Here is a 26607-nt window from a genome sequence, read left to right on the forward strand (position 1 = left end):
GAATAAGATTGCAAAAGGAAAATTAAGAAATTAAAATACACTAGAATAAGAGATTGTGAAAGTGAAAGAGAGGGATTGAGAGACTAAGGAGGAAGAACTTAGATGGTTGAAGACTTCTATGGAGGTGGAAGGATGGAGGAGTCACACCACTTAGAGGAGGAGGAACCTAAGATAAGTAATTATTGGAGTCGCCACTTGAAGCATCTTTGTCAAGATAAGACTCAAAGAAAACTAGATACTCATAAATTCACTCAAGAAGAGTTTCTTTACTAAAATGTGTTGTTTATTACAAGAGGGGGTGACCACTTATTTATAGTGTACGTGTTGTGAGGTTTAGGGAGTGGAGAAAAATTCAAATTCCAATTAAATATGCTTAAGCTCCCAAATTCCGTAAAAGTGAATATATGAGGGTCATGCTTAAGCATGTGCTCCTCTAGCTAGGGTTTCCAGAAGCCTAAGCTAGGTTATTTTTCATAAGACATTTAATCATGTCTTATGAAAAAATAAAAATAAAGAACAATTCATATTTTGGTCCATGCTCAAGTGTTCTTTTCTTGATGATCCTCTTTAGAATAATGAGATGTTTCTAGCCAACACTAACATAAATTCCATAAAAACGTAAATGACAGGGAACTTAAATTGCTTGAAAGGTAAAGTGCTAGAAATGTAAATTGAAGAAATTAAAGTGTTGAAAATGTAAATTAAAAAAATTAAAGTGCAGAAAAAAGTAATTTGTTAGAAAGGTAAATTGCAAAAACATAAAGGAAAGTGTTTTGTTTTTGAAGAAATATAATAAAATGAAATCTCTCATTCTCTCATAAAATTATTATTAGGAGGTGCATTACTATTATTAGGAGGTGAATTTGGTAATTCTATGTTGAATTGATTAAAAGAAGTAGCGAGTAACTTGGAAAAATATTCTACTTACTATAGTGTTTTTTTATTTGTACATAAGTTACAATGTATCTTTATTTTGGGGTTAAATGTATTTTTCTTTCTTGGTTAATTATGAAAGTATTTTAGTATTATCCTTTATTTGATTTGGTAATTTAATTATTAATAATTCACATACAACTATTAAATTCAAAGTTTACAATTAATAAAGATTGATTAGTAGTTTTGTGTGGACATAATATTATTTTACTTTATCTTTTGAAAATTATAATAGAAGTATTTTCCCAAGTTTCTAAATCCTATCATACAATTAGGTGGAGGTTCTTTGAGTTCTTGAAGGGTTTTATAGTCTTTTGATGAAAGGTTATTCTTGCTTGAAGGTTGTAAGAAATATGATTGATATTTCTTAAATTTTGAACAAATTATGATTGATTTTTTTGGGTATGATTCAGTGGTTCTTAATTGCTAAAAGGATGGGTAAGACTGTGCAATTCACAAGAACAACAAACTAAGAAGAAACCAAGAGTTAGGAAGAAAACAAAAATGAAAGATGATAATAGAAATAAGATATTACCATTGAAAAGGAAAAAAGTGCCTTGGAAGCTTCAAACACATGACTGTTGAGACACATCATATGTGTTAGTTAATGGAGATGAGTAAAAATAAGAGGATTGTAAATGAAATGTAAATTCTCTTTGCATTCTAAGTTTTCCTTCTTTAACATTTTTTTCCTAAGATTTTAGTTGATATTTTAGTTCAATATATAATAAACATTCATTGTTGTATAATGTGATTTGAATTAAAAATATTATATGATGTTAGTAAGTAATGACCAAAATAGTATTATATAGATATTAACCAATGAGATACTATTCATTAGTGATTGATATTCCTGTATAATATTTAGTAAAAGGATTTAAAATTCTAAGTTCTACTAATGCATTAAGTTATATATAGATCAAAATGATGGATTATGACATAAACATTTCTGATACATTAAGTTAGGGTGAAGAGAGATCCTCAAGAATATGTGTAAGAAGTCTTATTATCATAATAAGATTGTTGCTAAATCCTAACTTAATAATAATATTTTAAGATTAGTATATTATTGTTTCTTTTATGTGATTAATAACTTTGAGATAAGTTTTAGTTGTAATGGTGTATGATACATAAATAAATTGTTTACAAATAGTAGACGTGAGAAGGAAAATATAAATTGTTATCTTGTTATGTGTTGTTTATATTGTATATTTGTTTGAATCATTTGAAATTTGATAAATTCAAATATTTTGGTTATTTAATAATAATATAGATATGTATTGCACATGATATTTTAATTTTGGTAAATTTTTATAGCCTTACCTAATTATTCTTTTTATCTTCATTTTTTAGTTAATTAAGATAATTAATACTTTTCATATTTTATCATTGTATTATACTTTCTTTTAATTTTAATTTGTTTCTATATTTTATCAAATTTATAATTTTGATATTCTATATTGTAGTCCCTTAATTTTTACTTATTTTTAATTTAATTCAATTTTGTGCATTTTTAATTCTTTAAATTTTATTTTATTTTCACAATTTTGTCTAAATTTTAAACTGCAATTGAAGTGTAAAAAATCGTAGGAGAATATCCAAAGGCAATCCGCCATTTAAAATCCCTCCCTCAAACATATCACAAACACAATTTTGTCTAAATTTTAGTTTTAAAAATATATTCAATCAATGTCAAATTTCATTAGAGTGTCTAAAACTATTACTCTTTTTTTATTTTCTTCCATCTGTATTATATTTAAAATAATAAAAAATTACGGATATTTAAACTAAAACTAAACAACATAACATATAATTAAAAAAAATTAAAATCATAAAATCATAATTGTCTATAAAAAATTTAAGAAGTTTTGGATGAGATGAAAAGAAGGAAGAAAATGTGTGTTTTTTTCAAGTGGATTTTGAGAAGGTGTTGTAAGATGAGAGTTCATTTATTATATGCTAGAAAATGTTGGCTTCTACGGTAAATGGATTCGTTGGATAAATGGATGTTTACAGTCAGCTTCCGTGTCTGTTCTTGTGAATGGTAGTTTGACTAAGGAGTTCTTACCAAAGAAAGGACTTCGACAGGGTGACCCACTAGCTCCGTTTTTGTTTCTTATAGCGGCAGAAGGTTTGGCAGGAGTGTCTAGCATGCAGTCGAGAGGAAATTGATTGATAGTTTGGAGATTGGTAGGGAGAAAGTGAAGGTAAACATGTTGCAGTACGCTGATGATACTTTATTTTTTTGTGAAGCAAATGTTAAAAGTGTCTTCAATATAAAGGCAACTTTGAATTGCTTTGAACTTTCTTTCGGGGCTCAAGGTGAACTTTATGAAGAGCAAGATAGGTGGTTTGGGGTCGAGCAGATAATGATCCAGCACTTTGCGACGATTCTTAATTGTGAAGTGATGGTAACCCTTTTTCTATACTTGGGTTTGTCGATATGAGGGAGCCATAAGAGAATGGCGTTTTGGGATGGAGTGGTTGTTAGAATGAAGAAAAGATTAAGCAGGTGGAAAGGCAGATTCTTGTCTTTGGCAGGTAGGATTTGCTTGATAAAGTTAGCATTGTCTACTCTTCCATTGTCTTACCTATCTTTATTCAAAATGTTAGTGGTGGTGGCAAAAGAGCTCGTGAAAATCCAAAGGAATTTCTTGTGGGGGTGGGGATCCGATGGAAGAAAGGTTGCTTGGGTCTCCTGGAAAAAGGTGTGTGCAGCTCGTGAGGACGGAGGGTCTTGGGATTATAGACTTAAGGACTTTCAATTTGGCGTTACTCGGTAAATGGGTATGGCGATTGGGGTCAGACAAGGGTGGTTTGTGAAAGGAGATCATTGATTCCAAGTATGGGGGGTGGAGAAGTCTGAGAGAGAGAGGGAAAGACAACAAGGACTCTCTTTGGTGGAAAGATTTGAGGGAGGTATGGAGCTTGACGAGTTGGGGCTGAAATTTCGAAGAAGCCTTAATCTGGAAGGTGGGAACTGGGAAGGAAGTTTTGTTTTGGGAAGATAATTGGGTGAGGAGAGGGGCCTTGAAGACAATTTTCTCGAGGTTGTATTAGTGTGTCAAAAGCTTATGCGATGAAAGCATTCGGGAGATGGAACAATGGAAAGTGGGTCTGGAATTTCGTCTAGAGAAGGAATCTATTTGAATGGGAGAAGCAAATAGCGGAACAACTTTTTTAGGAAGTCCAAGGTGTGAATTTCGACTTGGATAAGGAGGACAGGTGGGTGTGGAAGGAAGGATAGGAGCTCGAGTACACGGTTAAATTGATATACCTTCGTCTAAGGGAGGATGGAGTAGGGGAGAATGGGACGGTGTTTAAAAAGTTTTGAAAGAGTAAAGCCGTATCTACTGCTTTAGTTACGGCTTGGAGGGTGTTGGAAAACAAGTTAGCCACTAAGGCTAACTTGGAAAGGTGCAGGATCATAGTTGCAAGCTCCACGTGTAGTCTTTGTTGGGTTGAGGAGGAGACTAATACCCATTTGTTCTTTGATTGCAAAGTTGTTTGGTTATTGTGGAACCATTGTTGTGGTTGGGCGTGCAGAGCGTGTTTCACAACTTCCCATTGTTAAATTTTTCCTAGTTTAGGATGAGCAATGCGCCATCTTCGATGAATAAGGTTTGAGAGTTATTTGGATTGCAGTAGTCAACGAGGTTTGGAAGTATAGAAATAGGGTAATCTTTAAAGGGGAGTAGTAGATGTACTAGAAGCTTTTGCTTTGGTTCAATTAAAGACTTGGTCATGAGTTACATCCAAGTCACAATCTGCACATTTTTCCTTTTCTTATCGGTGTATAGATCCGTTGATTTGTATGAGGATGATCTCATGATGTATTCATTTAAGTTGTATGATTGTTTGCCCCAGATGTCTTCCATTGGTTAGTTAGAAGAGTTCTGAATAGGTAGACATGAGAGTAAGTCTAGTGAGGAAAATTATGGTTGAATTCATGTATAAGGGTTGGATCACCCCAAAAGTGGTTCACATTTATTATTTTTTATTATTGATAAAAAAAAAAGAAAAAAAAATTTATAAATAATTAAATTTTTATTGACTAATATTATTTGAAAAGAATTAGAAAAACAAGTTACAGATCTTATAAAAGATATAAAACAAAGTTAAAATTATAAAATATGAAGACAAGTCATAATTAAACCTTATAAATATTGATATATGTAAACAAAGAGTTATTCTAAATACTTTTTAAATATCTATGAAAAATGATTTTTTTTTAATTATACTTGAATATTCTTTCAATATATTTTTAATAATGGTTGGATTTATTGAAAGACAAAAAGAGAATTGAAGAATACTTTCTTATAACAAATTATCTATTTTCATCATGTATTTTTTAACTTTTAAAATAACATGTTTTTTCTTCTAATTATACCTTTAATTTAATTATTAGAGAGATAAAATGATTATGATAAGATAAAAAAAAAATGTAATAGCAAGTGAATGCCCATTAAAGGAAAAAAAAAACTGAAAGCTTTATAACATGCAACTTACTTAAAATTATATTAAAATAAAAATATTAAATAATTTACTTAATTTTGGTGAAGAAACATTAAAATGTTTTTGTAAAGAAACAAAGATTCGAGTTCTAGTTTAATGAAATTCATTTATGATTTTACAATATATAATAAATAAATATAATTAATGAAGAAGAGCATTAAAAGTTTTTGAAAATATAATATATTTTTATTTTTCTTTTTGTAAGTGTTTTTATTAAATTAAGAAATACAATAAATTGATGAAAATATTTTTTATTTTAATAAAATATTCATAAAATTTATTATAATTAATTAATGATAAATTGAAATGTATAAACATGCATGATAATAAAATAATTAATGTTTTTTTAAATTAAACAAAAAAAACTTTGAAAAATGTGAGAGAGTAATGAAATTTCTGATAAATATTTATAGCCATGGAAGGTTCAAGATTAGATTAATTATAAATATTAATTTTGTTTTGGAAGTATGTTTAGTAAAGACAGATTTTATTTAATAATTATTAGAGAAAGGATTAGCATGGCTTATATCTAATATTTTAAATTTAATGTCTATCTATTTTTGCAGAAAAAAAATTGAAAATGAGAACGAGTTAGCGTTGACCGAGTTACAGGGGTATTTTGGTCTTAGCAGGCGGAAACGGCTATGACTTGGTGAGGAAACCCGGAACAGTATATCATGAAAATTAGTGCAAGGGTCCTAAGCACGATAGTAACACCATTAACAATGCTCCACGTCATGGAAAGTAGCTACACTCTCCCCCTAGAGCGAGTAGAATGGAGGAACAAGGAGAAGGAGCACAAAGAAACAAAACACACAAACAAATCTATTTGGGTGATTATTTTTCTAATTATTATTTTTTCTCTTTTATTTTATTTTTAATTTTCTCATTTCCCCTTCCTTTGGTTGCCACAGTTCTCAGGAAAACGGTTTCCTCGAAAATATAAATTCCAATTCTGCACTTTTGGTTGGGCAAGTTTCTCAATCCGCCATGGCCTCAGCCACCTCTTCGCCTACGGCTCAGAGGCACGTTGGCTTCAGCCACCGCACGCAGGCGCCGTTCCAGCTCGACGACTCCTCCAGCCAGCTCCATGACGAGCTCCATGACGACTCGCCGCCGGTGAGGAAGTACCGGCTGATGTCAGACATAATGGCGCGCGCCCAGTACGCGGTGGTGGAGAGAGAGACGTATAGTGATCTGCTGTGCGAGCAATGCGGTTCCGGCGAGGTGTCGGAGGAGCTGCTTCTCTGCGACAAATGCGACAAAGGCTTCCACATGAAATGCGTGAGGCCGATTGTTGTGAGGATTCCGATTGGATCGTGGCTTTGTCCTAAGTGTCAGGGAGGGAAGAGAGTGCGGAGTAAGGGATTCTTGTACTTCTCTTCACGTCTTTTTTCTTTCTGCTGTGTTTTTGTTTAACAGATTTTTATTATGAATGCCACATTGTGTCTGCCTGTTCAGCTTTCTCGCAGAAGAGGATAATTGATTTCTTCGGGATTGGTAGGAGTTATTTTTATGCGGATGACAAGTGTTCTTCTCAGGGTAATAATTAATTTCAGACATGTTTCTTTTGTTCTCTGATTGTTATCAATACGTGTTGTTTACTTTTCGTTCTTTCTTTCAAAAACCTTGTTTTAACAATCATTCAGGGAACACAACACATTTCGAATTAATTGAAAATTGTGTTTTCAATTTATGTTTGGCTTTGTGGAGGTAATGTGGATTTTTGGTTTTCGGCCATTCATGTATAAAAAAACTAATTGGACATAAAAGATTGGCTAGTGAATTATGTGTGTTATTTAACTTGTGTGTTCTGAGTTTAATAGAGATATGCACAATATAATGAGTTCATATAATGATCTTTTCGAATTTGTACTAATCTCATGCATGCTTGGGTGGGACTTAATATACTTGCCTTGTGGAATGTTGTTCCATGGTTGTGAATTGTTTCTTTTTATTACTTAGGATACGAGAGTACTGATATTTTCAGAAATCTGGAAACTTTTTAATTTGATTTGCTTTAGATTATTGTGTTTATTGATGATATTACCAAATGTTTGTGACGATATCATAAATAGATAAATTAATGGTGCCTGCAATTATTGTGGTTGTTAGTTGAATGAACAGATAGCATTAAAGTTTTTTTCTTCTCATTATATTCCTTTATTTTCATGATCCTGACATTATGATCCGATTGAAGAAACATAGTATTGAATAGATTCGTATTTTATGAGAGTGCAGGTTTTTGGACAATCTGTCTCATGCAATGTCTATCTGAAATCTATTGTTTGAAGGCAAAAGAGGCCAATCAAATGTCTAAAGGTTTAACAGTAACTACAGTATTTTCTCATGGGATTCTTAACAGTAAAAATGATAATCCTCATTTGAAATTATGTCGACCTATTTATTTCTTTCATGAATAACTCTAAACTGTAAATTCCCTTGGTTTTGTATGAGAATGCAATGATATCCCCCTTAAATTAAAAAATCATGTGCACCTCCTAATGTTTATATAAAATTGCAGTTAACACTGAACATTATTGTACAGTAGTAGATTATGGAAGTAGAAAGCTATATATATATGTGTTTGGAATAAAATGAATGCTGGAGATAGATTATGGAAGTAGAAAGCTATATATATGTGTTTGGAATAAAATGAATGCTGGAGATAGATTATGGAAGTAGAAAGCTATATATACTACAACAACTTTTCATGGAAACTAGAAAGATTTTGGCTTCATTGAAAAAAATATTTTCTACACTCTGCATTTAAGTGAACTCTTCATTACAAGCAATGAAGGGTGCAGAATAAATTATGCATGTTAATTTCAATATTTGTTCTATTTTTTGATGAAATATATTCTTGTTTGCTCATGTTTCCTAGACTCACAAAATTTTCTTTTTTACTTCACACTGGATGGATGTACCATGAATCTTTAAATGGTTTTTTTCTTGACAAAGGAGGCAAAAGAAGTATATTTTTAGATGCTTTTTTTCTTAAACTTATATGATCATATTCTTAATATTCAGGTAGTTTGTAGCGGGTACTCTTCAGTATACCTATGCCTTAACTTTGTGGAATGTTTATAATCCTAAACACAAGATATCTGATTGGAACCTTTTTTTTTTTCTTGATTTATTGTTTGGAACTTCTAGAGGCCAAGAAGCGTAGGAAACGTTCAAGACCTCTGGTATTACATAAGAAAAAAAGGAGGTTGTTACCATTTGTTCCTACAAAAGATCCTGTCCAGAGATTGAAACAGATGGGTTCCCTTGCTTCTGCTTTAACAGCATCAAATATAGAATTCTGTGATCACCTCACATACTCGCCTGGAATGGCTCCTAGATCTGCGAATCGATCCGCATTCGAGAACGGTGACATGCAGGTTTCAACTAATAATTTCTTTCATTTTTTATCCCTAGAAATGGACATGTATCAAACAGGCTAATTAATTAAGTATGCACATCTCCATTGTTGTGTTCTTGTTTGATAGAATGTTTTTATTGTTTGCTCTTAGATTCTTTGCAAAGAAGACTTGGAGACAGTAGAACACTGCATTGCTATGTCTAAACGAGGCGAATTCCCTCCCTTTATGGTTGTTTATGATTTGTGTCAAGGGTACCATCTTGAACTTTGTCACCGTGAAACAAGAAATCAACTTATGATATCTTAATGACTTTTCGTGATTCTGTGTTGTAGTTATACTGTTGAGGCTGATGACCTAATCAAGGATATGACAGTTGTTGCTGAATACACTGGCGATGTGGATTACCTTCACAACCGGGAACGTGATGATTGTGACAGTATGATGACCCTTCTTCTTGGAAGAGAAAGTTCTCAAAGTCTTGTTATTTGTGCTGATAAACGTGGAAACGTTGCTCGCTTTATAAGCGGGATAAACAATCATACACAGTAAGCGTGTCTTGTTTATCTAATATCAAGTCTTGCATAAAAGGAATTACAACAAGAATATAGGGGAACAAATTAAAAGGATCATTTCACTTAAGATTCCATCTCTCATGTTGACATATTTTTTGCACTCCAATGTATATAAATTGTTTGGCTTTAGAATGCTCTTTAAAGAGCTGAAGATTTTAAGATTCAAACTTTTTTATTTTTCATGTACATGTACTATAATATTGCTAATTCCTAAATTTCTTGTATTTAACACTCATCCAATTTTGATGCAGGGAAGGTAGGAAGAAGCAAAACTGCAAATGTGTGAGATACAATGTTGGTGGTGAATGCAGGGTCTTTTTGGTTGCTACTCGTGATATTTTTAAGGGAGAAAGGCTTTATTATGATTATAATGGTTATGAGTATCACTATCCGACTCATAATTTTGTCTGAGTGAAAGACATAAATACCTACTAAAAGACATCAAATACCTACTATGAGGGAGAATTGGGATGAAATTTTAGATCCTCGGGAAAGGATTTTATTTATATTCTTAAAATTTTCAACTCATTGCTTTTGCAGATTCAACAAATTTCTTCCTAACTTATCGCTATAGGGAATTCGTTGTAATTTATGCTGTAGAGCTGCCCAATTATGAGGCTTAGAGATGAATAGAGTACCTTAGGAAAACTTTGTTCATTTAGGTTATATCTCAGAACAAGCGATACACATTTTTTTTCTTATACAATTTCAAGTCATTTAAAGGATTATCAGTTTTTACTTTGAAGAGATTGCTTAGATCTTTATTTTGTTTTCCTTAACTTCATTCCTTTGAAAATTGGTTTTGAATGAATATTGGCCAATCCTGTTTTGTCTGCCAACCTTAGCCGTGCGAGATGAGGAGTATGAATACACTTCAAAATACGTATTTACAGTACTCTCACTTAAAGGTTTTTCTTGTATTCAAAAGATAGGTTGGACTATGCATTTTCTAAGTATTGTATGCACAACTTACATTGATCAGATGAAATGAGTATTCTTAGGCAGATATTTCGATTTTCAAATGAAATTCATCTTGGAAATTCCGTAATTGATATACTTGGTTATAGTCTTTATAAGCTTAGAATTTGTGGAGCATATATACATTTAGAAAATTATAATTTTGTGATTTCTATGATCTCTATACCATGATCTCTTTTAATTGAGGATACCACATTGATTTGTAGTTTAACTAGTTTGCATTTGACTTCATGTTTGTGAATAATTCTCTTACTTTACGACAAATTTTGGATTTTGATGTTTATAGGCACTTTTAGTTGGGAATTTGAAAATTCTTAGTCGAGAACAACGTTTATTTAATTTAGGATATGCAACATATGTTTATCCGAGGTCTTTAATATAAATTTTTTGTTTTGTGTAGAAATGTAAATGCCTCTCATGGAAAGTCATACATTGGAATAAAAAAAATTAAAAACATATAAGATGATATTTTTGATTTTTGATTTATACTTTTCTGAGTGTCTTCTCTGAAAGAGCATGCAAATGATATCAAAGTTATTAATTTAATATTTAATTTGTCTTGGTTGTTGTTTCGTATGAATACAATATGAATTTGATGGTAGTGTCTTTATTTCTTAAATAATTTTACTTGTAACTTAGTTTTGAAATGAAAGTGAAGTGTTTATCTAGTATCTTCCTTCAAAGATTTAATGAAAGGTAGATTTTAAACTAATTCTTTTATGCTCTTTTCTAGGTTTGCTTCATTTTAAATTTCTCTCCCAAGTCAAGTCATAGGTTGTTGTAATATTTGGCAAATTGTTTGTTTATGCTTGAATTTTTGTTTTGAAAATTATGGAATCTTCCTTTATGACTTTTGTATGAGAGCAAACAACTTTGATTATAATCTACCACTTTGATTAACAAAGTCATCGGGAGTGCAATTTTTGTTTCGAATAAAACACTCTAGTATATGTATACTTAGAAAGTTGAACCATCTATACAGAATATACCTGCATGTATCCAAGATATATGGAGATACGCATAATAATATAAAATTCAATCAAATCGGATACAATCCAATCAAATTGGATGCAATCCAATAAAGTCAAATGCAATTGTATAACTTGGATATTTATATAGTAATAATTGATTGAATGTGAAACATCCAATAATCAATCATATCTCTTATTTAAGTGTGTCCATTGTCCATTGGTGACTCACCTCTCTTTCTTGGTAACTTACTTGGTGTACTAGTTAACAATATACAATTATTATTCTTGTAAAAAATATTATTCAATAGTGAGAAATGCATAAGTTGGTTTTAAATTCATGGCAACAAAATATGAGGTACAAAAGTTTAATGAGAATAATTTCTTATTATGGAATACAGATTCTCAACATACACCTAGTGGTGGTCATGCATACACTTTTGGTGGGCTTTTGCCCAAGAATATTCCTTGACACATTGTACGTTGATCCATTAGCCAACAAGGATGAGCTCCACAATCAAGCAACACGATATATCAACATAAAATTATGAAAAGATTATCACGGTAAAGGTTAATCCCAAAGCGGCAAAAGAATGTTATGTGCAGAGTCTTAACGTCACTCCTTATTCATTGAAAACTCCTACCAGTAATGCAACTTAGATCAATGAGGTGTTAGATTTCCTGAAAGAGTTAGACACTGATTGGCTAGAAGAGAGTAAAAATGTTCAAATATGTCATAATATTGAAGATGCACATCAGGTTTCTATTACCGATTATAAGGTCAACCTTGACCCACGAGCCGAATTTGAGGAGAATCAACCTACCTTTGATGGGTTGATAAATGTGTAATTGGGTTCTTAACCCAATTAATATACAAAGGCGAGCAAAATGAAATAGAACAAGTCTGGATAAGGAATCCCGACCTTTTAGCATGGAGTCCAGTAGATATGTCTAACATCGACCCGGACTTCATGTATCATAAACTTGCCATACTTACTCAAGTTAAACCTACAATCCAAAGAAAAAGAAAACTTGGTGAGGAAAGGAGTTTAACGGTTGAACACAAAGCCACTCAAAGTTGGCTTTATCAGGAAAATCATTTACACCAAGTGGTTAGCAAATGTGGTTTGTTAACGTCTTTTTATAAACTGAATTCATTTACATCAATGAAAGGGGAAAAAATATAAGGCTTGACACATAGCCTTCTTGAAACTCTCAACATATCCTTCCAACCTCACTTCAACTAGCTCGACATTTTTTGCTCTAAGATTTACCTCCTTTTAATGCATTTGCTTAAGTTCCTCTTAAAGGCAATTGCTTTTTTCATCAACTTCTTTTAATTTCTCTTTAATTTCATTGGCAACTTCAAGATTCAGTTTTAAGAGCACCAGCTCGATCTCTAAATTCTTTACCTTTCCCTAACAATGGAAAATTTAAGGGATTTAGCCGAAAGGATTATATCAAACTCTACATTTTCCTTTAAAAGATCTTACACTTTGTGCTCAAACTCTTGAGTCTTGATAGATGATTGAGAATTATTGGCAACATGCCCCTTCCCATAATGGATAATAGGCATGCACCTTGACATCATTATCTTGGTAGAATCCAGACAACCACCAGGCTCCTTTCACTTCAAGAGTTAAGCGTTGCAAGGAAAAGGGAAACCACTACCCCCACCAGCCCTTTCCTGATTAGCCTTCATATTTATGTGCCATGGAGAGTTAGAGTTTGGAATCGAGGTTAACACATGGTCGACTCTAGTCAAGGGTCCCTCTTTACTCCTTATCAATAAGTCGGGCAAAGATTTTGTAGTACTCCTAAGTAATGGTGATGGATAAAGAATATGTCAGGGAGAACCTTAAGGGGGAACTTGACCCTATGAACCAACAGTTGGGGCTTAAGTGTTTTTAATCGTGGTCGACATCAAGATGGAAGCAATAACATAGTTTCCACCAAATACAAGGACCTCACCATTTTTCCTTTTGGAAGGTTTTTGAAAATCAACCAGTATATCCTTCTCGAAAGTATGAGCATTTGATTTAGCTCGAAGCTTCTTGTATTTGAAATATTTCCCATGAGAACTGAATGAAAACAAAAAAGGTAAACCAACTACAGAATTATCAAGTAAAGAAAAACTGAGAATAAGAATCTTACCCAAAAAGAGGAAAATAGGATCCTCAACAAGATGCACACTAAGGATACCTTTGCTACTTAGGAGCCTTGGAAAGTTATTCTGGATTTTGATATATATCCTATCCTCGACATGAAGAAGGTATTCGACCCTTGATTTAAATTTGTCAAGTTTTTGCCAATACAGTGGGAATCGAGGAGTGTGGTTAGGATAGAAAAACAATCTCTTTTTTTCTAGGGTTCTGGGAGCTATTGAGTTTGAAAAACCGATTTTAAAATTCTTGAAGGAAGAAGTATAAATGGAAAATATGAGACCAAGCTGAACACCATTCAAAGATACCTAGCCGACTTCAGAACCATATATGAACTTGTTTATGGTCAAAGAAATTTGGAGGTAATGGAAAAGTATTTGAAAGTCCTTTAAGAAGGCTCAAATGTTGGGATGAAGTTCACTTGGGGCCACATTCTTATTCGTCAACATCCGAAAGGAGAGAGAGAGAGAAAAGGGCATGTCGAGCTCCTTAAAGAGGAACTCGTACACAAAAGTGAAATCTTCTTTATCGTTACTTAGTTTCTTATAAACTTTATCACCAAGGTTACAAGTCTTAACCATGACAAATTCATTTATACTATAAGAACAAATGTTGAAAGAGGAAATAAACTCTTCTATGGATTTCCTAGAAGTAAAATTGGAAGGGTGAACATCTACCTCCCACAAAACCCAAAAATACCCTAAGATTGACGGAAATTTGTTTTTTTTTCTTTTAACAAGGGAAAACCCAATATCTTTCGATTCCTTACAAGAGGAAACCTTCCATTTAATAGCCTTAGACTAGGCAGACAAAGGAAAATAAACTTTCTTTGTGTCATTTCTCTCTAGAAATGAGTTGGTACGAATCATGGACGAATCTTCCCCAATACCAACAATTTTCCTACTCATTAAGGGACTATTCACAACATAAGAATTAGAAAATGAAGAGGAATGTCATTGGGAACGTACCTAGGTAGAGATGGCAAGAAACAACAACGGAAGACGATGGAGGAATTGTTAAAGCCTTAAGACTCAAAAGAATGGAAGGGAAGAATGGAGAGACAAAATGATTTTCAAATGTTTTGCGCTAAACATTGACACTTGAATCATTGCTACTCAGGATAACGTGTCATAAGAAGGGAAACAATAGTCGTCAAAATGACAAAATGTCTCGAGAAAAAGACAAAACTCATCATTACTAATAAAAATCCCTCATTAATTCAATTTGTAAAACAAAATATTATGAGCCACGCCATACCAACTAAAAAAAACAAAATAAAACTCTCTTATGAGAGTCGTGCAAGCACCGACTTAACAATTATCTATGAAAAACCTAAACGGATTAAAATTACAAACTCGTTCCTCCCTCAATTAGTTCACACACTTGTTTACATGTTTTCTCATATTATTAAGGATTAATGTGAAATTCCTTTTTATCCTTTCTATTTTTATATCTTTTATTACCAAGTTTAACATCCATTAAATATTTTTCATATATATATATATATATATCATGATAATTAATTTAAATATCTCAAGTTAATGTCAACATTACTAATTTTGGTATTTCTATTATGGTGGTGATATGAATGTTTTCAAAGGTTTTTTCAATATCTTTTTTGAACATTTATTTGTATATTTTACTTGCTAGCATATTAAATAATTAGTGTATTTACATTTTTTTTAGATTTGAAAATATTTTGTCTAGACTTTTCAATTATGAGACTCTTGGCTATTCTTACATTTTTCTTCAAGAATTTAAAGGCCATTCAAGGAATATGAGATTTTTCCTTAAAAAAAATACATTTCTTTTCAACTAAATAACACATGAGGTTTTATCTTAAACCTAAGGATCATAATGTTATCTATCATTATTATGTTATATATGTTTTTTCATTCACCTTCAATTTGAATATGGAATTTTATGTTCTTGGTTTTTACTACCCTAACCTTTTTAGGCCTTTAGATCATCATTTGAATCTTATTAATGTGTTATGAGAAAGAATAAAGTTTTTTTTACACTCTAACATTAAAAAAATAATCACTCAATAATCATTTTTTACAATGAAATATTATATTATAATAAAATGAAATATTATACTATAATAAAATAATAATTTGTTTGGGTGTCAAGTGAATGAAACTGATGTCAAGGTATCATCGTCCTTGTTATTGCGGTCTTTTTTAAGCATTTAACAATATTTATAAGAAAAAAATTATTATAAGGACTAAATTGTTAAAAATAATGTATTTTTATTTCTTTCCTTAATTATCTTACCTTGAAAAAGATCATTAGTTCCAATACAAAATAGTGATTGAAAAGATTGTTTTGGTTACAAAAGTTTTGAAGAAAACCATCTATACTTTTGATAATAAAAAAACTATTTTTTTTCATACAAAAACTAGAAAAAGAATAAGAAGAAAAAATTTTATAAAGGCTAAAGATAAATTATGTTTGTGTACAAATAAGGAACTATAAAAGAACTAGTTTCTTCCAAGACTTTTACCTATACTTTTTTTAGTGTTAGTGTTTGAGATCGATCACATACTTAAAACGTGATAACATTGATAATATACTCAAGCCTAACATTATGGAGGAAAGAATGAAATACTTTATTCTAAAAAAAATCTTTTTAAATTTTTTGAGATGTTGGTTTCTCCTAGTTTCTTTATAACACTTTACATTTATTTTTTCAAAGCAATTGTGAGATTCTTCATTCCAACCATTATCAATATAACATGTAGAAAATATTATCATGTAGGGTTTGTGGTTAACATACATCCTTGCATGTGTTTGAACTCTATGATAGTTGTAACTTTATAAATACCACAATTGCATTGTGCTTTGAGTTACTAAAGTTTACCTTAAACCAACATAAAAGCATGAGAATGAAGTTGATTTTCTCATTTTTTGTGATTTAATACATATTTTTGTGATTTGTTAAGATTTAAATTGGTTTTGGAACTAAGTTTGAGTTGCACTTGGGTAAGCATGACCCAGCTGAAGATAAGTTAAACACAAATTGGCTCATTATTTTATGTGTTTAAATTAATAAAATGCACATTATTTAATATATGTGTGATACAAATATTTGACATGAGACTGATTCTATCATAACAACATGTCTTAAGATTATTAACATGTAGTAGTTTTAGAATAACTACTACGTTGAATCTCATTTCGTTTATTTTATGACTTTTATTTATATTAAACTATTTTAATTTCATTTATTTTATTATTTGAAATGTAAGAGTTTTGTATGTTTAATTCTTCTTCCTTTAAGCATGGAATATTAAATAATTTATAATTATAAACAATTTGGAGCTTGTTAAATAATTTATGCATGTATTATGGTTTATTATTTGTACGTGTGATTTTGTTGTTTTAGTACATGTTTTGCCTTATGAAGAACAATAATGCATATATTTTTCTATTTAAAAATGTAATGTTAAGTGGTGGACACAAATTTCTTAAATTAGAAATTAATTACAACATCAATTTAAATATTAATAAATTGAAAATTGTCTACCATAACATCATACAAATGTTTAAATATAATATATTAGCCAAAAATAACAATAGAGTGAAAGATAAACTCATTTTAGCATTTGGAGATGTTTAAAAACATGTTTTTTTTTATCAAAGTTCATAAAACACTTTCTTGTATAGCGAACAATTGGCTTGCCCAACAAATTGAGCACATGTTGTAATTCGCCCAGCTAGCATTCTCCTCCCCCAACCAAAGGCATCAATGCAATCAACTACTTTTGGTCGCTCAACGACTACTTCACTGGAAGTTTTTCAAAAAAGATTTCATCATCGAGAATTGGCTCGCCTAGCGACCAAACCACTAGGAGTTTTCATTTTGACAAAAACTCTTGAATTTTTAAATAAAATAATTTCACCCAGTGAAAAAACCCATGGTACCAAATTCGCCCAGTGAGAATGGTTCACCCAACTCTAAATGATTTGCCTAATTAGTCTGCATAATTCTTAATTTGGTCCAAGTGATTCAAACTAATATTTCAAAACATTTTCTACTTGTTTTTAAAAACTTATCACTCTAGTTTGAATCACTTACTCCAAATTCAGAGTTTTACCATCTTACACATATAAACCTACTTCAATAATGAAACAACCATCATTTCTTAAATCAATTCTAAATCAATTTATACATATACTGATGGGAAAAACGCACACGGAAGCAACACACACAATCACGAATCAACTGCAGAAAATAAAAAACATAGGATTTAATGTGATTCGGTCGACAATCTGCAACCTACGTCCACGGGCAACAAATTAGGTTTTCATTCTGTTTGTTACAATTTTATTACAAGCACAAATATCTCTTAAATAGATATTATAGAGGGGACACAATAATTAAAATCACTCACTAAAACATGGTGTCTAGTTAGCCCAACCCAATTGATCATGACTTCACACTCAACAATCTCTCACTTGAAGCCACAGAACAATGTTCACCTACGCTTCAACTGTGTACATATACTTCTGTAATCTGTCAACGGAACTCAATGTTTCACCTCTAGCTACCACTAACCTTCTTAATCATCTTGAAGACTTCGTTGAAACTCCCCTGAGTTTCAACACGTTTGTCATGACTGAAACTGCCACTGACCCGTCCTCTGTTCCTACCGGCTCCCACTTACACGAACTATCGGATCCTGGAATAGCCTAAGAACAAACATACTCCATACTCAACAAGAAATTTTCTGGAGATGTTTCAACAGTTGGAATACTGGTTCTCCTAACCCACTGTTGTCTAAGAACCTCAACTAAAGTATGACTCATGTTCACACTGCCATAAGTACATTTGACTGGTCTACATGAACCTTTCCATGCTCGTTCATCCTGAATCTGACCTTTGGCTATGGGTTTCTCTCTTGTAAAGACAACCCTCTTATGCCCACGAGATTCTGTGAACCAGACTTTGTTTATCTTCTGAACTGGGACGATCACTCCCTCAAACGCTAATCTGACCATATACAGTGAACCTCTCTTTCTTCCGCAGGCCATGACAAGATTTTCCTTGACAACCTTCCACTGTTGATTTCCAAACTTCACATCATGTCCCTGTTCGTCCAACTGCCTAACAAAAATTAAACTTTTCGTTAAGCTTGGAATAACTCTAACATCCTTCAAAGTCCAGAAACCGACTGACGTCTTCAACACTATGTCACGCATGCCCGTAACATCAAGAGTTTTGTTGTATGCTAGTCTTACCTTTTCAAAGTCCCAAATAACTAGATTTTGCAATGCTTCACTGCTGTGGGTAGCGTGAAATGAAGCACTAGAATCCATGACCCAGGAATCCACACTGCTATCCGCGCAACAAACTAAGAGGTCCTCGTCCGCAGAGTCTTCTGCAATGTTGACTTGTTTATCACTTATGCATTGATTCCTGAAATGCCCCACCTCCTTGCAGTTCCAACATGTTACACTTAAGCAATCATGAGTCTTTAACTGACTCCTTCTTCTGATCTTGCTCCCACTACCTCTGATATTTTTCTTACCTCTGATGGCATTTAGCGATTCACTAGATAATTCCCCAGAAATCCTTCTTCTGATGTCCTTGCCAAGAACGAGATCACGAATCTTCTCAAAAGTGAATCCATCGGGTCATGCTGAACTAGTAATTGTTGTAATCGTTTCGGATCAACCGTCAGGTAATTTCGATATCAATAGTAAAGTTTGAACTTCATCATCGAACTTAATGCCCACTAACGTAAGTTTGGCTAGGATCGAATTCATTTTATGGATGTGCTTAGTAACTGAACTAGCAAATCCTCAATTTGCATTTTCCACCAACTGAAATTTGTACCATCGAATTTTTCAATTCGGAACTTCCCGTCTTCTGCCATCTCAAACGACTAGTCGACATACTCGATACAACTAATTTCAGATCTTGGCAATCTTTTTTTTTTAAATCAAGAACACAAAAAATTGTACCACCCAAAAATCACTCACCAACAGACCTGATCGCAGTTCTCACTGCACTGGCACTCCGCCGCACTAGACCGCAACTTCCTAGATGTGCATCGCCACTCCACCAACGTCGCGCGTCTTCGCGCGCCACCCACGTAGTCGCGACACTGCTCAAATGCCAGCGCACCAGAGCGCCACCCTAACGAGCTCGTGCGACCGCCGCACACTGCACCTACTGTCGCACCCTCACCGCGCGTGCCGCACCACCACTGTCGCTGGTCACCGCCTTCACACTGCACTCTATGTCCTCTCAGACCAGCACATCTGTAGAACGCACCCGCAACCCTAGCTTTGGGATGCCGTTGCCGCCCCTGCGAAACCCTAGCTTTGGGACGCCACTACAACCGCAATTTTCACGTTTCGTCGATTAATTTCTGCTGATCCGATTTCTAATGTGTAAATGAACCAAGCTCTGATGCCACTTGATGGGAAAAACGCACACGGAAGCAACACACACAATCACTAATCAACTGCAGAAAATAAACAACACAGAATTTAACGTGGTTCGGTCGCCAATCTGCAACCTACGTTCACATGCAACTAATTAGGTTTTCATTTTGTTTGTTACAATTTTATTACAAGCACAAAGATTTCTTAAATAAAGATTATAGAGGGGACACAGTAATTAACCCCACTCACTAAACACATGGTGTCTAGTCAACCCAGCCCAATTGGTCATGGCTTCATACTCAACATATACACCCTTCAGGAATAATTACCATTTCATTAATCAGTCAAATTATAATTTATCATTCACAACCAACCATCAAAACATGCTCAATCGGTTCTAAACCCTAGAAAATTTCTTAATAACTACTAATTCAAGTAACAATTTGTTTTACACAACAAAACAACTCTTCAAGAGAAAATAAAATTGTGACCATGTCACCCTCACACCCAAATTATCTAACATAGGATGCTATTGAAAGGTAAAATTGACTTCTCTTGTTTGTTTAACCTACTAAACACCAAATCAAAACTCCAACACCTTAGAGTTTCCAAAGACAACCTAATTTGTACATAAAAGCTTTGATTAATGATCTAGACACACTTTTATTATCCTGAACTAACAAAAGATTCATCCTAGGTACAAAAAAAATTCACACGCAAACAATCTCTCTCCATACTTTCAAAGAAACTCAAAATTGGCCCAAGAAAAGAGGTGAAAAAGAACTTACTCAATTAGAATTTTTGATTGAACAAACTTACTCTAATATTTGCCTAGAACCCAATGACACCCTCCAATTGTTAAATCGATGAACATAAAGAGTAAAAAACTTAGAAAGAATATACAGAAAAACTATTTTTTTTTATAGGTGATGATGATTATTTTAAAATAAAACTTAAATAACTAATTTTTCTATTTAAAGAATTTTTTATTTTAATAATAAAATGTTTATGTTATTTTGATGTCTAAAATTATTTTTTCGTTTATATCACTAACTATTAATATAAAGTCTTTATGTAAAATATATATAAGTTTTTATAACTTGAAAATAATTATTTATATAACTTTAACAAATTAAAGTAATGTTATTAAGTTTTTTTATTTTTAAAATTATGAATATTTTTAAATTATATTATTATTATTATTTTCTTCATAATTTATAATTTTATAAATAACAATATTTTATTTTTAAGTTTAATATATTTTGTTATTTTTTATCAGTAGGAAAAAAATATTGTGCTAATTTTAACATACTTACAACATATACTCTCCAATGATATCATTAAAAATATTTAATCAAAAAGTGATTGTAATATATCTATATATATGGAAAATATCAAACTTTAAAGTATTTTTAATTTATTAAAAATAATGTTTAACAACCTTAAATATTAGAAAATTAATTAAATTTATTTTTATTTAAAATATAGTTATAAAATAGACGGATTGTCTTATAATTTGACTTTTCAAAATTGAAAAAAATAGTCTATATTTTAAAATTTTAAATTTTTTCTAAATAGTTTTAACTCAAATTTCTCTCACAATTTTACAAATATTTTAATGTAAGTGTACACATCCTCATATACGAGAGTAATTATCTCGATAGAATATCTTTTTAAGAATTTTTTTTATAAGCACAATTTTAGAGAGTTTTCTTAATTACACATACATTTGACCGTTTCATTTTCATCTTTATTTTTTTAAAATTGATTTTTTTTAAAAGAAACACCGGTACTTAAGATAATACTATATTATAATATAACAAAATATTTACAAAAAAAAAAACTAAGGTATAATTTATATATTTGTAAATATTTATTCGCTGCAAAAGTTATAATATAATTTATATATATTGCAAATTTTAATTTCATAAAATAAAGATTTTTATTTTTGTAGAAACTAAAATACTCACTGAAATAATAAAAGTTGTTCCCAGACACACACACTCTCTCTGACTCAAAATTTTAGTCTGCAGCTTCATAACTGAAGCTGAACCCTGGTCTCTGCGGCGGTTCTACCCTGTGTGGAGAGTGCACTGCAATCAACCTGCCATTGTTAGGGTTTTCGTGTTTCTGCGAAAATGACAAAGTTCAGGAAGCTGGGTCGACCCACCGGTCACCGAATGTCCATGCTCAGGTTAATTAGTTTGTTTGTTAAAACATTCAATTCAGTTCATTTTTTTGATTTATTGATTAGCAAAGATGCTGAGTCCTCGCTGGTTTCCCATTTATCTAGAACCATGGTTTCGCAGTTGGTGAAGCACGAGCGTATCGAAACTACTGTTGCCAAGGTACCGATTCAAGCGACGTCGTTTACCACTTTCTTCAATCTCACATTTAATTTCTTGTAATTTGGTTGCGTTCAGGCCAAAGAGATCAGAAGACTCGCGGATAATATGGTTCAACTTGGAAAGGAGGTTTGTATGCGATTCTTTATCGCTTTAATTCTGATCCATTTCGGGTTCGGTTAATTTGGTTTGCGCTGTATGTTTAACTGTTTGTGTAGCTTTTGGTTGGGTTGTGTTCAAACATGAGTTTTAAAACGGAGATGAATCCATTAAGGGGTTGTTGATGCGTGGAATACCTTTTCTTTGTTCAATTTGTACTCGGTGTTCTTAATACATTTCGAAAGTTATTGGAGCTCTATATTTTTTAGTGGCAACTGTTGAAGTCCTACCGAGTGACTTTTAATTTTCAGGGCAAGTTAGGTTGGTCTTAGTGTTTTTTCCCCTGTTTTGCACCTGTTTCCCCCCCTTCAATTCAGAATTCTGTAGTTTTTCCAGCTCAATCAGGGCATATGGCAAATTGGGTTTTGGGGGACGAATTTGGTATTGTGAACTGTGAAGTGAATTTATCCCTGTATGATGATGAATTAATGTACACGTAAGACATAATCATCTTTTCTGTTCTTTATAAGAACTTTGGGTCATTCTATGGTGGGGAAGTTTTAACCTTCTCTACAGTGGAGACTGTGACTTTCCAGGCTATTTGAGGTTATATTTAATTATTTGAAATTTATATATTCAGCCCAGCAAATTGATCATTGCAAACTAAAATACCTGAAGCTCCTCTTTCTCGAGTTTCATATCTATCAGATTTACTAATGGTTGTGAATATTGTTAATAAACAATGAAGGAACAAACTGCAGCTCCTGTTCCATAATTTCTTCATGCATTTGTAACTGTTTTGCTATCTTCGTCTTTGTTTCATTATTTCTCCACCCAGAAACAAATTCATACCATTTCACAATTTCTCAGGTAGTAATAACATGCTTCAGTATCACTGGAGCTTTTTAACTCTGTTTGAAAGAACTCCATATCTTTTGTGGCAAGCGTTGTTACTGTAATTTGAATTGCTTAAAATGCAACAGAATGATGCATGAGTGTTCCTCTATTTTCTTCATTTTACTTTCCTCTTTTTTCATTGCTCCACAAGATGATGATTAGTTTTGAATGACTAGTCCAGAAACAACACATAAATGTTAATTTGTGTTTATAACTTTGGAATTTTTATTTAAAATGATTGCTAGCTTATTTCTACTTATGAAACTTATCCTAGGCAAAGACTTTCAGTCCTCCTGTATCCATTTTTTATCCCAGTAAAAAGTTTAAGTATACTTTGATCCATAGAAGGAGAAATATAATTACCTGAAACTTGAAAAGAGTACGAAACAATGTATGGAATCTAACAACGGACTGCAAATTCCAGTCACGACTAACTCCTGCCTGAAGTTTATAAAGTCTCTTTCAATACTTATCCTATCTCCATGGTTTACACTGCGTTTATGAGATTTACATTATAATGGTTAAGAATTGGCAACTGCATGTAACTGAGAATTCTTCATTTGCAAGCCTCATAAATTAAGGTGAGGAATGACCTGTCTGCATTTTCAAAACTACACTATATTGCACATGATTGTTAAAAACTGTATACTTTACCAAAACAATTTTAAATTAGGATTCATGGAGAAGAGAACCTATTTGTGGTTACTAAAACTTCTACATAAAATCTTTGCTACAGTTTACTGATCATCAATTCTGACTATCGAATGATATAATTAATGTATCTATTGTCAACAAGTATTTTGCCCATCACTGGAGAAATGATCCACTTTCCCATGTTAGATGCTCCCATGAACTATTGTGCCTTGTTATTTACTTTCTACGAGAATTTTTGTTTATCGCCACCTTTTTTCTCTGCCATAAAATCGTGGTTCATTCTTGGCCTGCTTCCATATCTCATACCCCACTGCTTGCTGATTACCAGTGTCAATATGCTTGCTGGTATACAGTTCCTTATAAACAGATAAATGTTGTCAAATTTTTTTCATCTTGGCCTTGAGAATAAACCCTTTGTCAGGGTAATCATTTGATATTGTTTTTTCATTTAGCTTGATTTCTGGGTTTGGCCTATAGTTTATATTATAAATTGTTTTAGGGAACTCAATGTGCTGCAAGACGTGCTGCTAGTTTTGTGCGAGGAGATGATGTCATTCACAAGCTGTTTACAGAACTGGCTTATCGGTACAAGTAAGGAATAAACCTGATATAGTTTCAGTTGTCATTTATGGTAGTTAGTTGTAACTTGTAACACTGACCAGAGATTATGTTTTGCAGGGATAGAGCTGGAGGATACACCAGATTGCTTCGGACCCGAATTCGAGTGGGTGATGCTGCACCAATGGCCTATATTGAGTGAGTACATTGCTAATTACATTGTAATTATCTATTTTTACACTCATTTTAGGTTTATTTGGGTAACCCCACTTTATTTCGCTGAAGAAGTGATTATTTGCTCATTGTTCTTGCTGTTGTCTGTCTGCCATATGGTGCTGTCATAGTTCAATCCTTCAAACCTTCCAAGTTGCTTAAGAATTAGAAGGTTGAGAATGAAACTTCGTATTCAAAACATTGTATGCTTTGAAACAGGTTTATTGACAGAGAAAATGAGCTTAGGCAGGCAAAGCCACCAACACCTCAGCTGCCACAGAGAGCACCCCTAGATCCCTGGACACGTTCTCGTCTCAGCAGGCAATTTGCTCCCCCTAAAGAGGAAAAATCTGGATCTGATTTGTGATTCTGTCGAAAGTAATGTGGATACTGTGTTTTTCCCTCCATAGCATGAGATATCTGAATTTTGGTCTTGCTTATTTAATCTATCTTCACTTGGTTTGAAAAAAAAAACTATTCTCTTACTACTAGAGGAAAATGTTCATTGCTATGTAAAAATAATTCAATTGAATCTGTAAAAGGAAAATCTCAGAACACATTTATCTTTCTGAGGTTTGATGCCTGAGTTTGCTTATATTTTTAGTTGGAACTTGATAGTTTAATTGTAATCCTAGAAAGAATGAATTTTTATTTTGCCTTGCAACGGAAAAGAAGGTTTAATGAATCGACTTGTCCTTGAGAACATGAGAAAAATCTGATCCCCCTCTCTTTCGGTATCTTGAGCCTAAATCAATAACTTGTTACGCAACCTCGTGAGCCCCTTTCTCCTTATTTTGCAAAGAGGATCATTGCAAGTGCATTCCTGTGTTGTACACGTGAATAATTGAATTGTTACGTTTGGCAGTTGAAAATCCTACAGCAGATATGGTGCTCTGTTTGCTTATGGAATTTCCATAAAATCCTAACTGCCCTGCATGCCAATGTGTATAGCTGGATGCAGTTGCGAACAACGCTTGTCAGATAGGAGAAGAGAAAGCTTTCATGCTCAGGAACACCAAGACAAGTTGTTCAGATATCAATTGAAATGTTTTTTTAAGGGTGAAGAAAACACTAGTAATAACCTCTGAATGATTGAACCTTTATTATCGTGCTCAGGCCATATAATACGAACGTATGTAAAAATAAAATCCGTCAGTTAAATAATCAGTCTTATTATTACGTATATCAGTGAAGACAAGTCCCTATAATACTGTAACAACTCTGATCTTTCCACTCTAAAACCTAAGCTTTGTAAGAGCACATATAATATTTAAGGTTGGGAGGGAAGGGACAGCCCTTAGTGTCATTCTCGTGCCTCACTCATAATGATGGGATAATATTTAGTTTGTCGGAGATCTTACATCGATTAAAGATAAGAATATTTCATGGTATATAAGTGAATGTAAACTTCATTAATTAAGGTTGATGTACTGGTGAAGACTGAGAGGTAGAACGAGTAGAGGGAAGGAAGAAGCTTGCTTGCAGAGGAAGCGAAGTTTTATCCAACCGACTGACCAAAGAAAGTGAAAAGTAGTCTCGATAGTTCTTTGGGTCTCAACTCCGTTCGAGAACACTTGAGTTAAGTTTAAAATTCACTTCTTAATATATATATAAATGGATGTAAATTTCATCTTATAAGTTGATTTTATATAGACTATAAATTCTTTGTTATAAGTCGATTTTATATAAACTTTCAATTTTTTGTAATGTACAGGCAGTGAAGAGGAGAGTTTTAAAAGTGGTCACTCAAAACTTCCGAACAGCCGAAAGCAAATGGATAGAACTAGGATGCAGAAAATGTGCTTGGTCTTGTCATGATCCACAAGCGTGGGCGTTGAGTTCTTTATTGCTTTGCTTGCAATACAGTATACATACTGCCTCACGTTTCCATTTTCCTTATCTCATACCGTCTCACTGTCGATTATAAAGAATTCTATATCCGACAATGG

At 32.7% G+C, this 26607-nt stretch overlaps 2 protein-coding genes across 3 annotated transcripts; both read left to right on the forward strand.

Moving 5' to 3' along the window:
* Positions 1 to 6357: 6357 nt before the first annotated feature.
* LOC137822681 (probable Histone-lysine N-methyltransferase ATXR5) lies at positions 6358 to 10135 on the forward strand. 2 transcript variants are annotated; one of them, XM_068627627.1, is made up of 7 exons: positions 6358 to 6808; positions 6910 to 6990; positions 7690 to 7770; positions 8605 to 8834; positions 8967 to 9067; positions 9149 to 9361; positions 9640 to 10135. In XM_068627627.1, the coding sequence occupies exons 1-7, from the start codon at positions 6439 to 6441 to the stop codon at positions 9797 to 9799; spliced, it is 1236 nt and encodes a 411-aa protein (XP_068483728.1). In that variant the 5' UTR covers positions 6358 to 6438; the 3' UTR covers positions 9800 to 10135. The 2 variants fall into 2 exon arrangements, with proteins under 2 accessions (XP_068483728.1, XP_068483729.1); XM_068627628.1 differs by lacking the exon at positions 7690 to 7770.
* Positions 10136 to 21868: 11733 nt separating this feature from the next.
* On the forward strand, positions 21869 to 25253 carry LOC137821130 (uncharacterized). Its single transcript, XM_068625576.1, has 6 exons — positions 21869 to 22086; positions 22186 to 22240; positions 22316 to 22366; positions 24387 to 24478; positions 24566 to 24643; positions 24878 to 25253. The coding sequence occupies exons 1-6, from the start codon at positions 22031 to 22033 to the stop codon at positions 25023 to 25025; spliced, it is 480 nt and encodes a 159-aa protein (XP_068481677.1). The 5' UTR covers positions 21869 to 22030; the 3' UTR covers positions 25026 to 25253.
* The last annotated feature ends 1354 nt before the right edge of the window (positions 25254 to 26607 follow it).

This window comes from Phaseolus vulgaris, chromosome 9, assembly GCF_000499845.2.
Source record: "Phaseolus vulgaris cultivar G19833 chromosome 9, P. vulgaris v2.0, whole genome shotgun sequence".
Taxonomy (NCBI): Eukaryota; Viridiplantae; Streptophyta; class Magnoliopsida; order Fabales; family Fabaceae; genus Phaseolus; species Phaseolus vulgaris.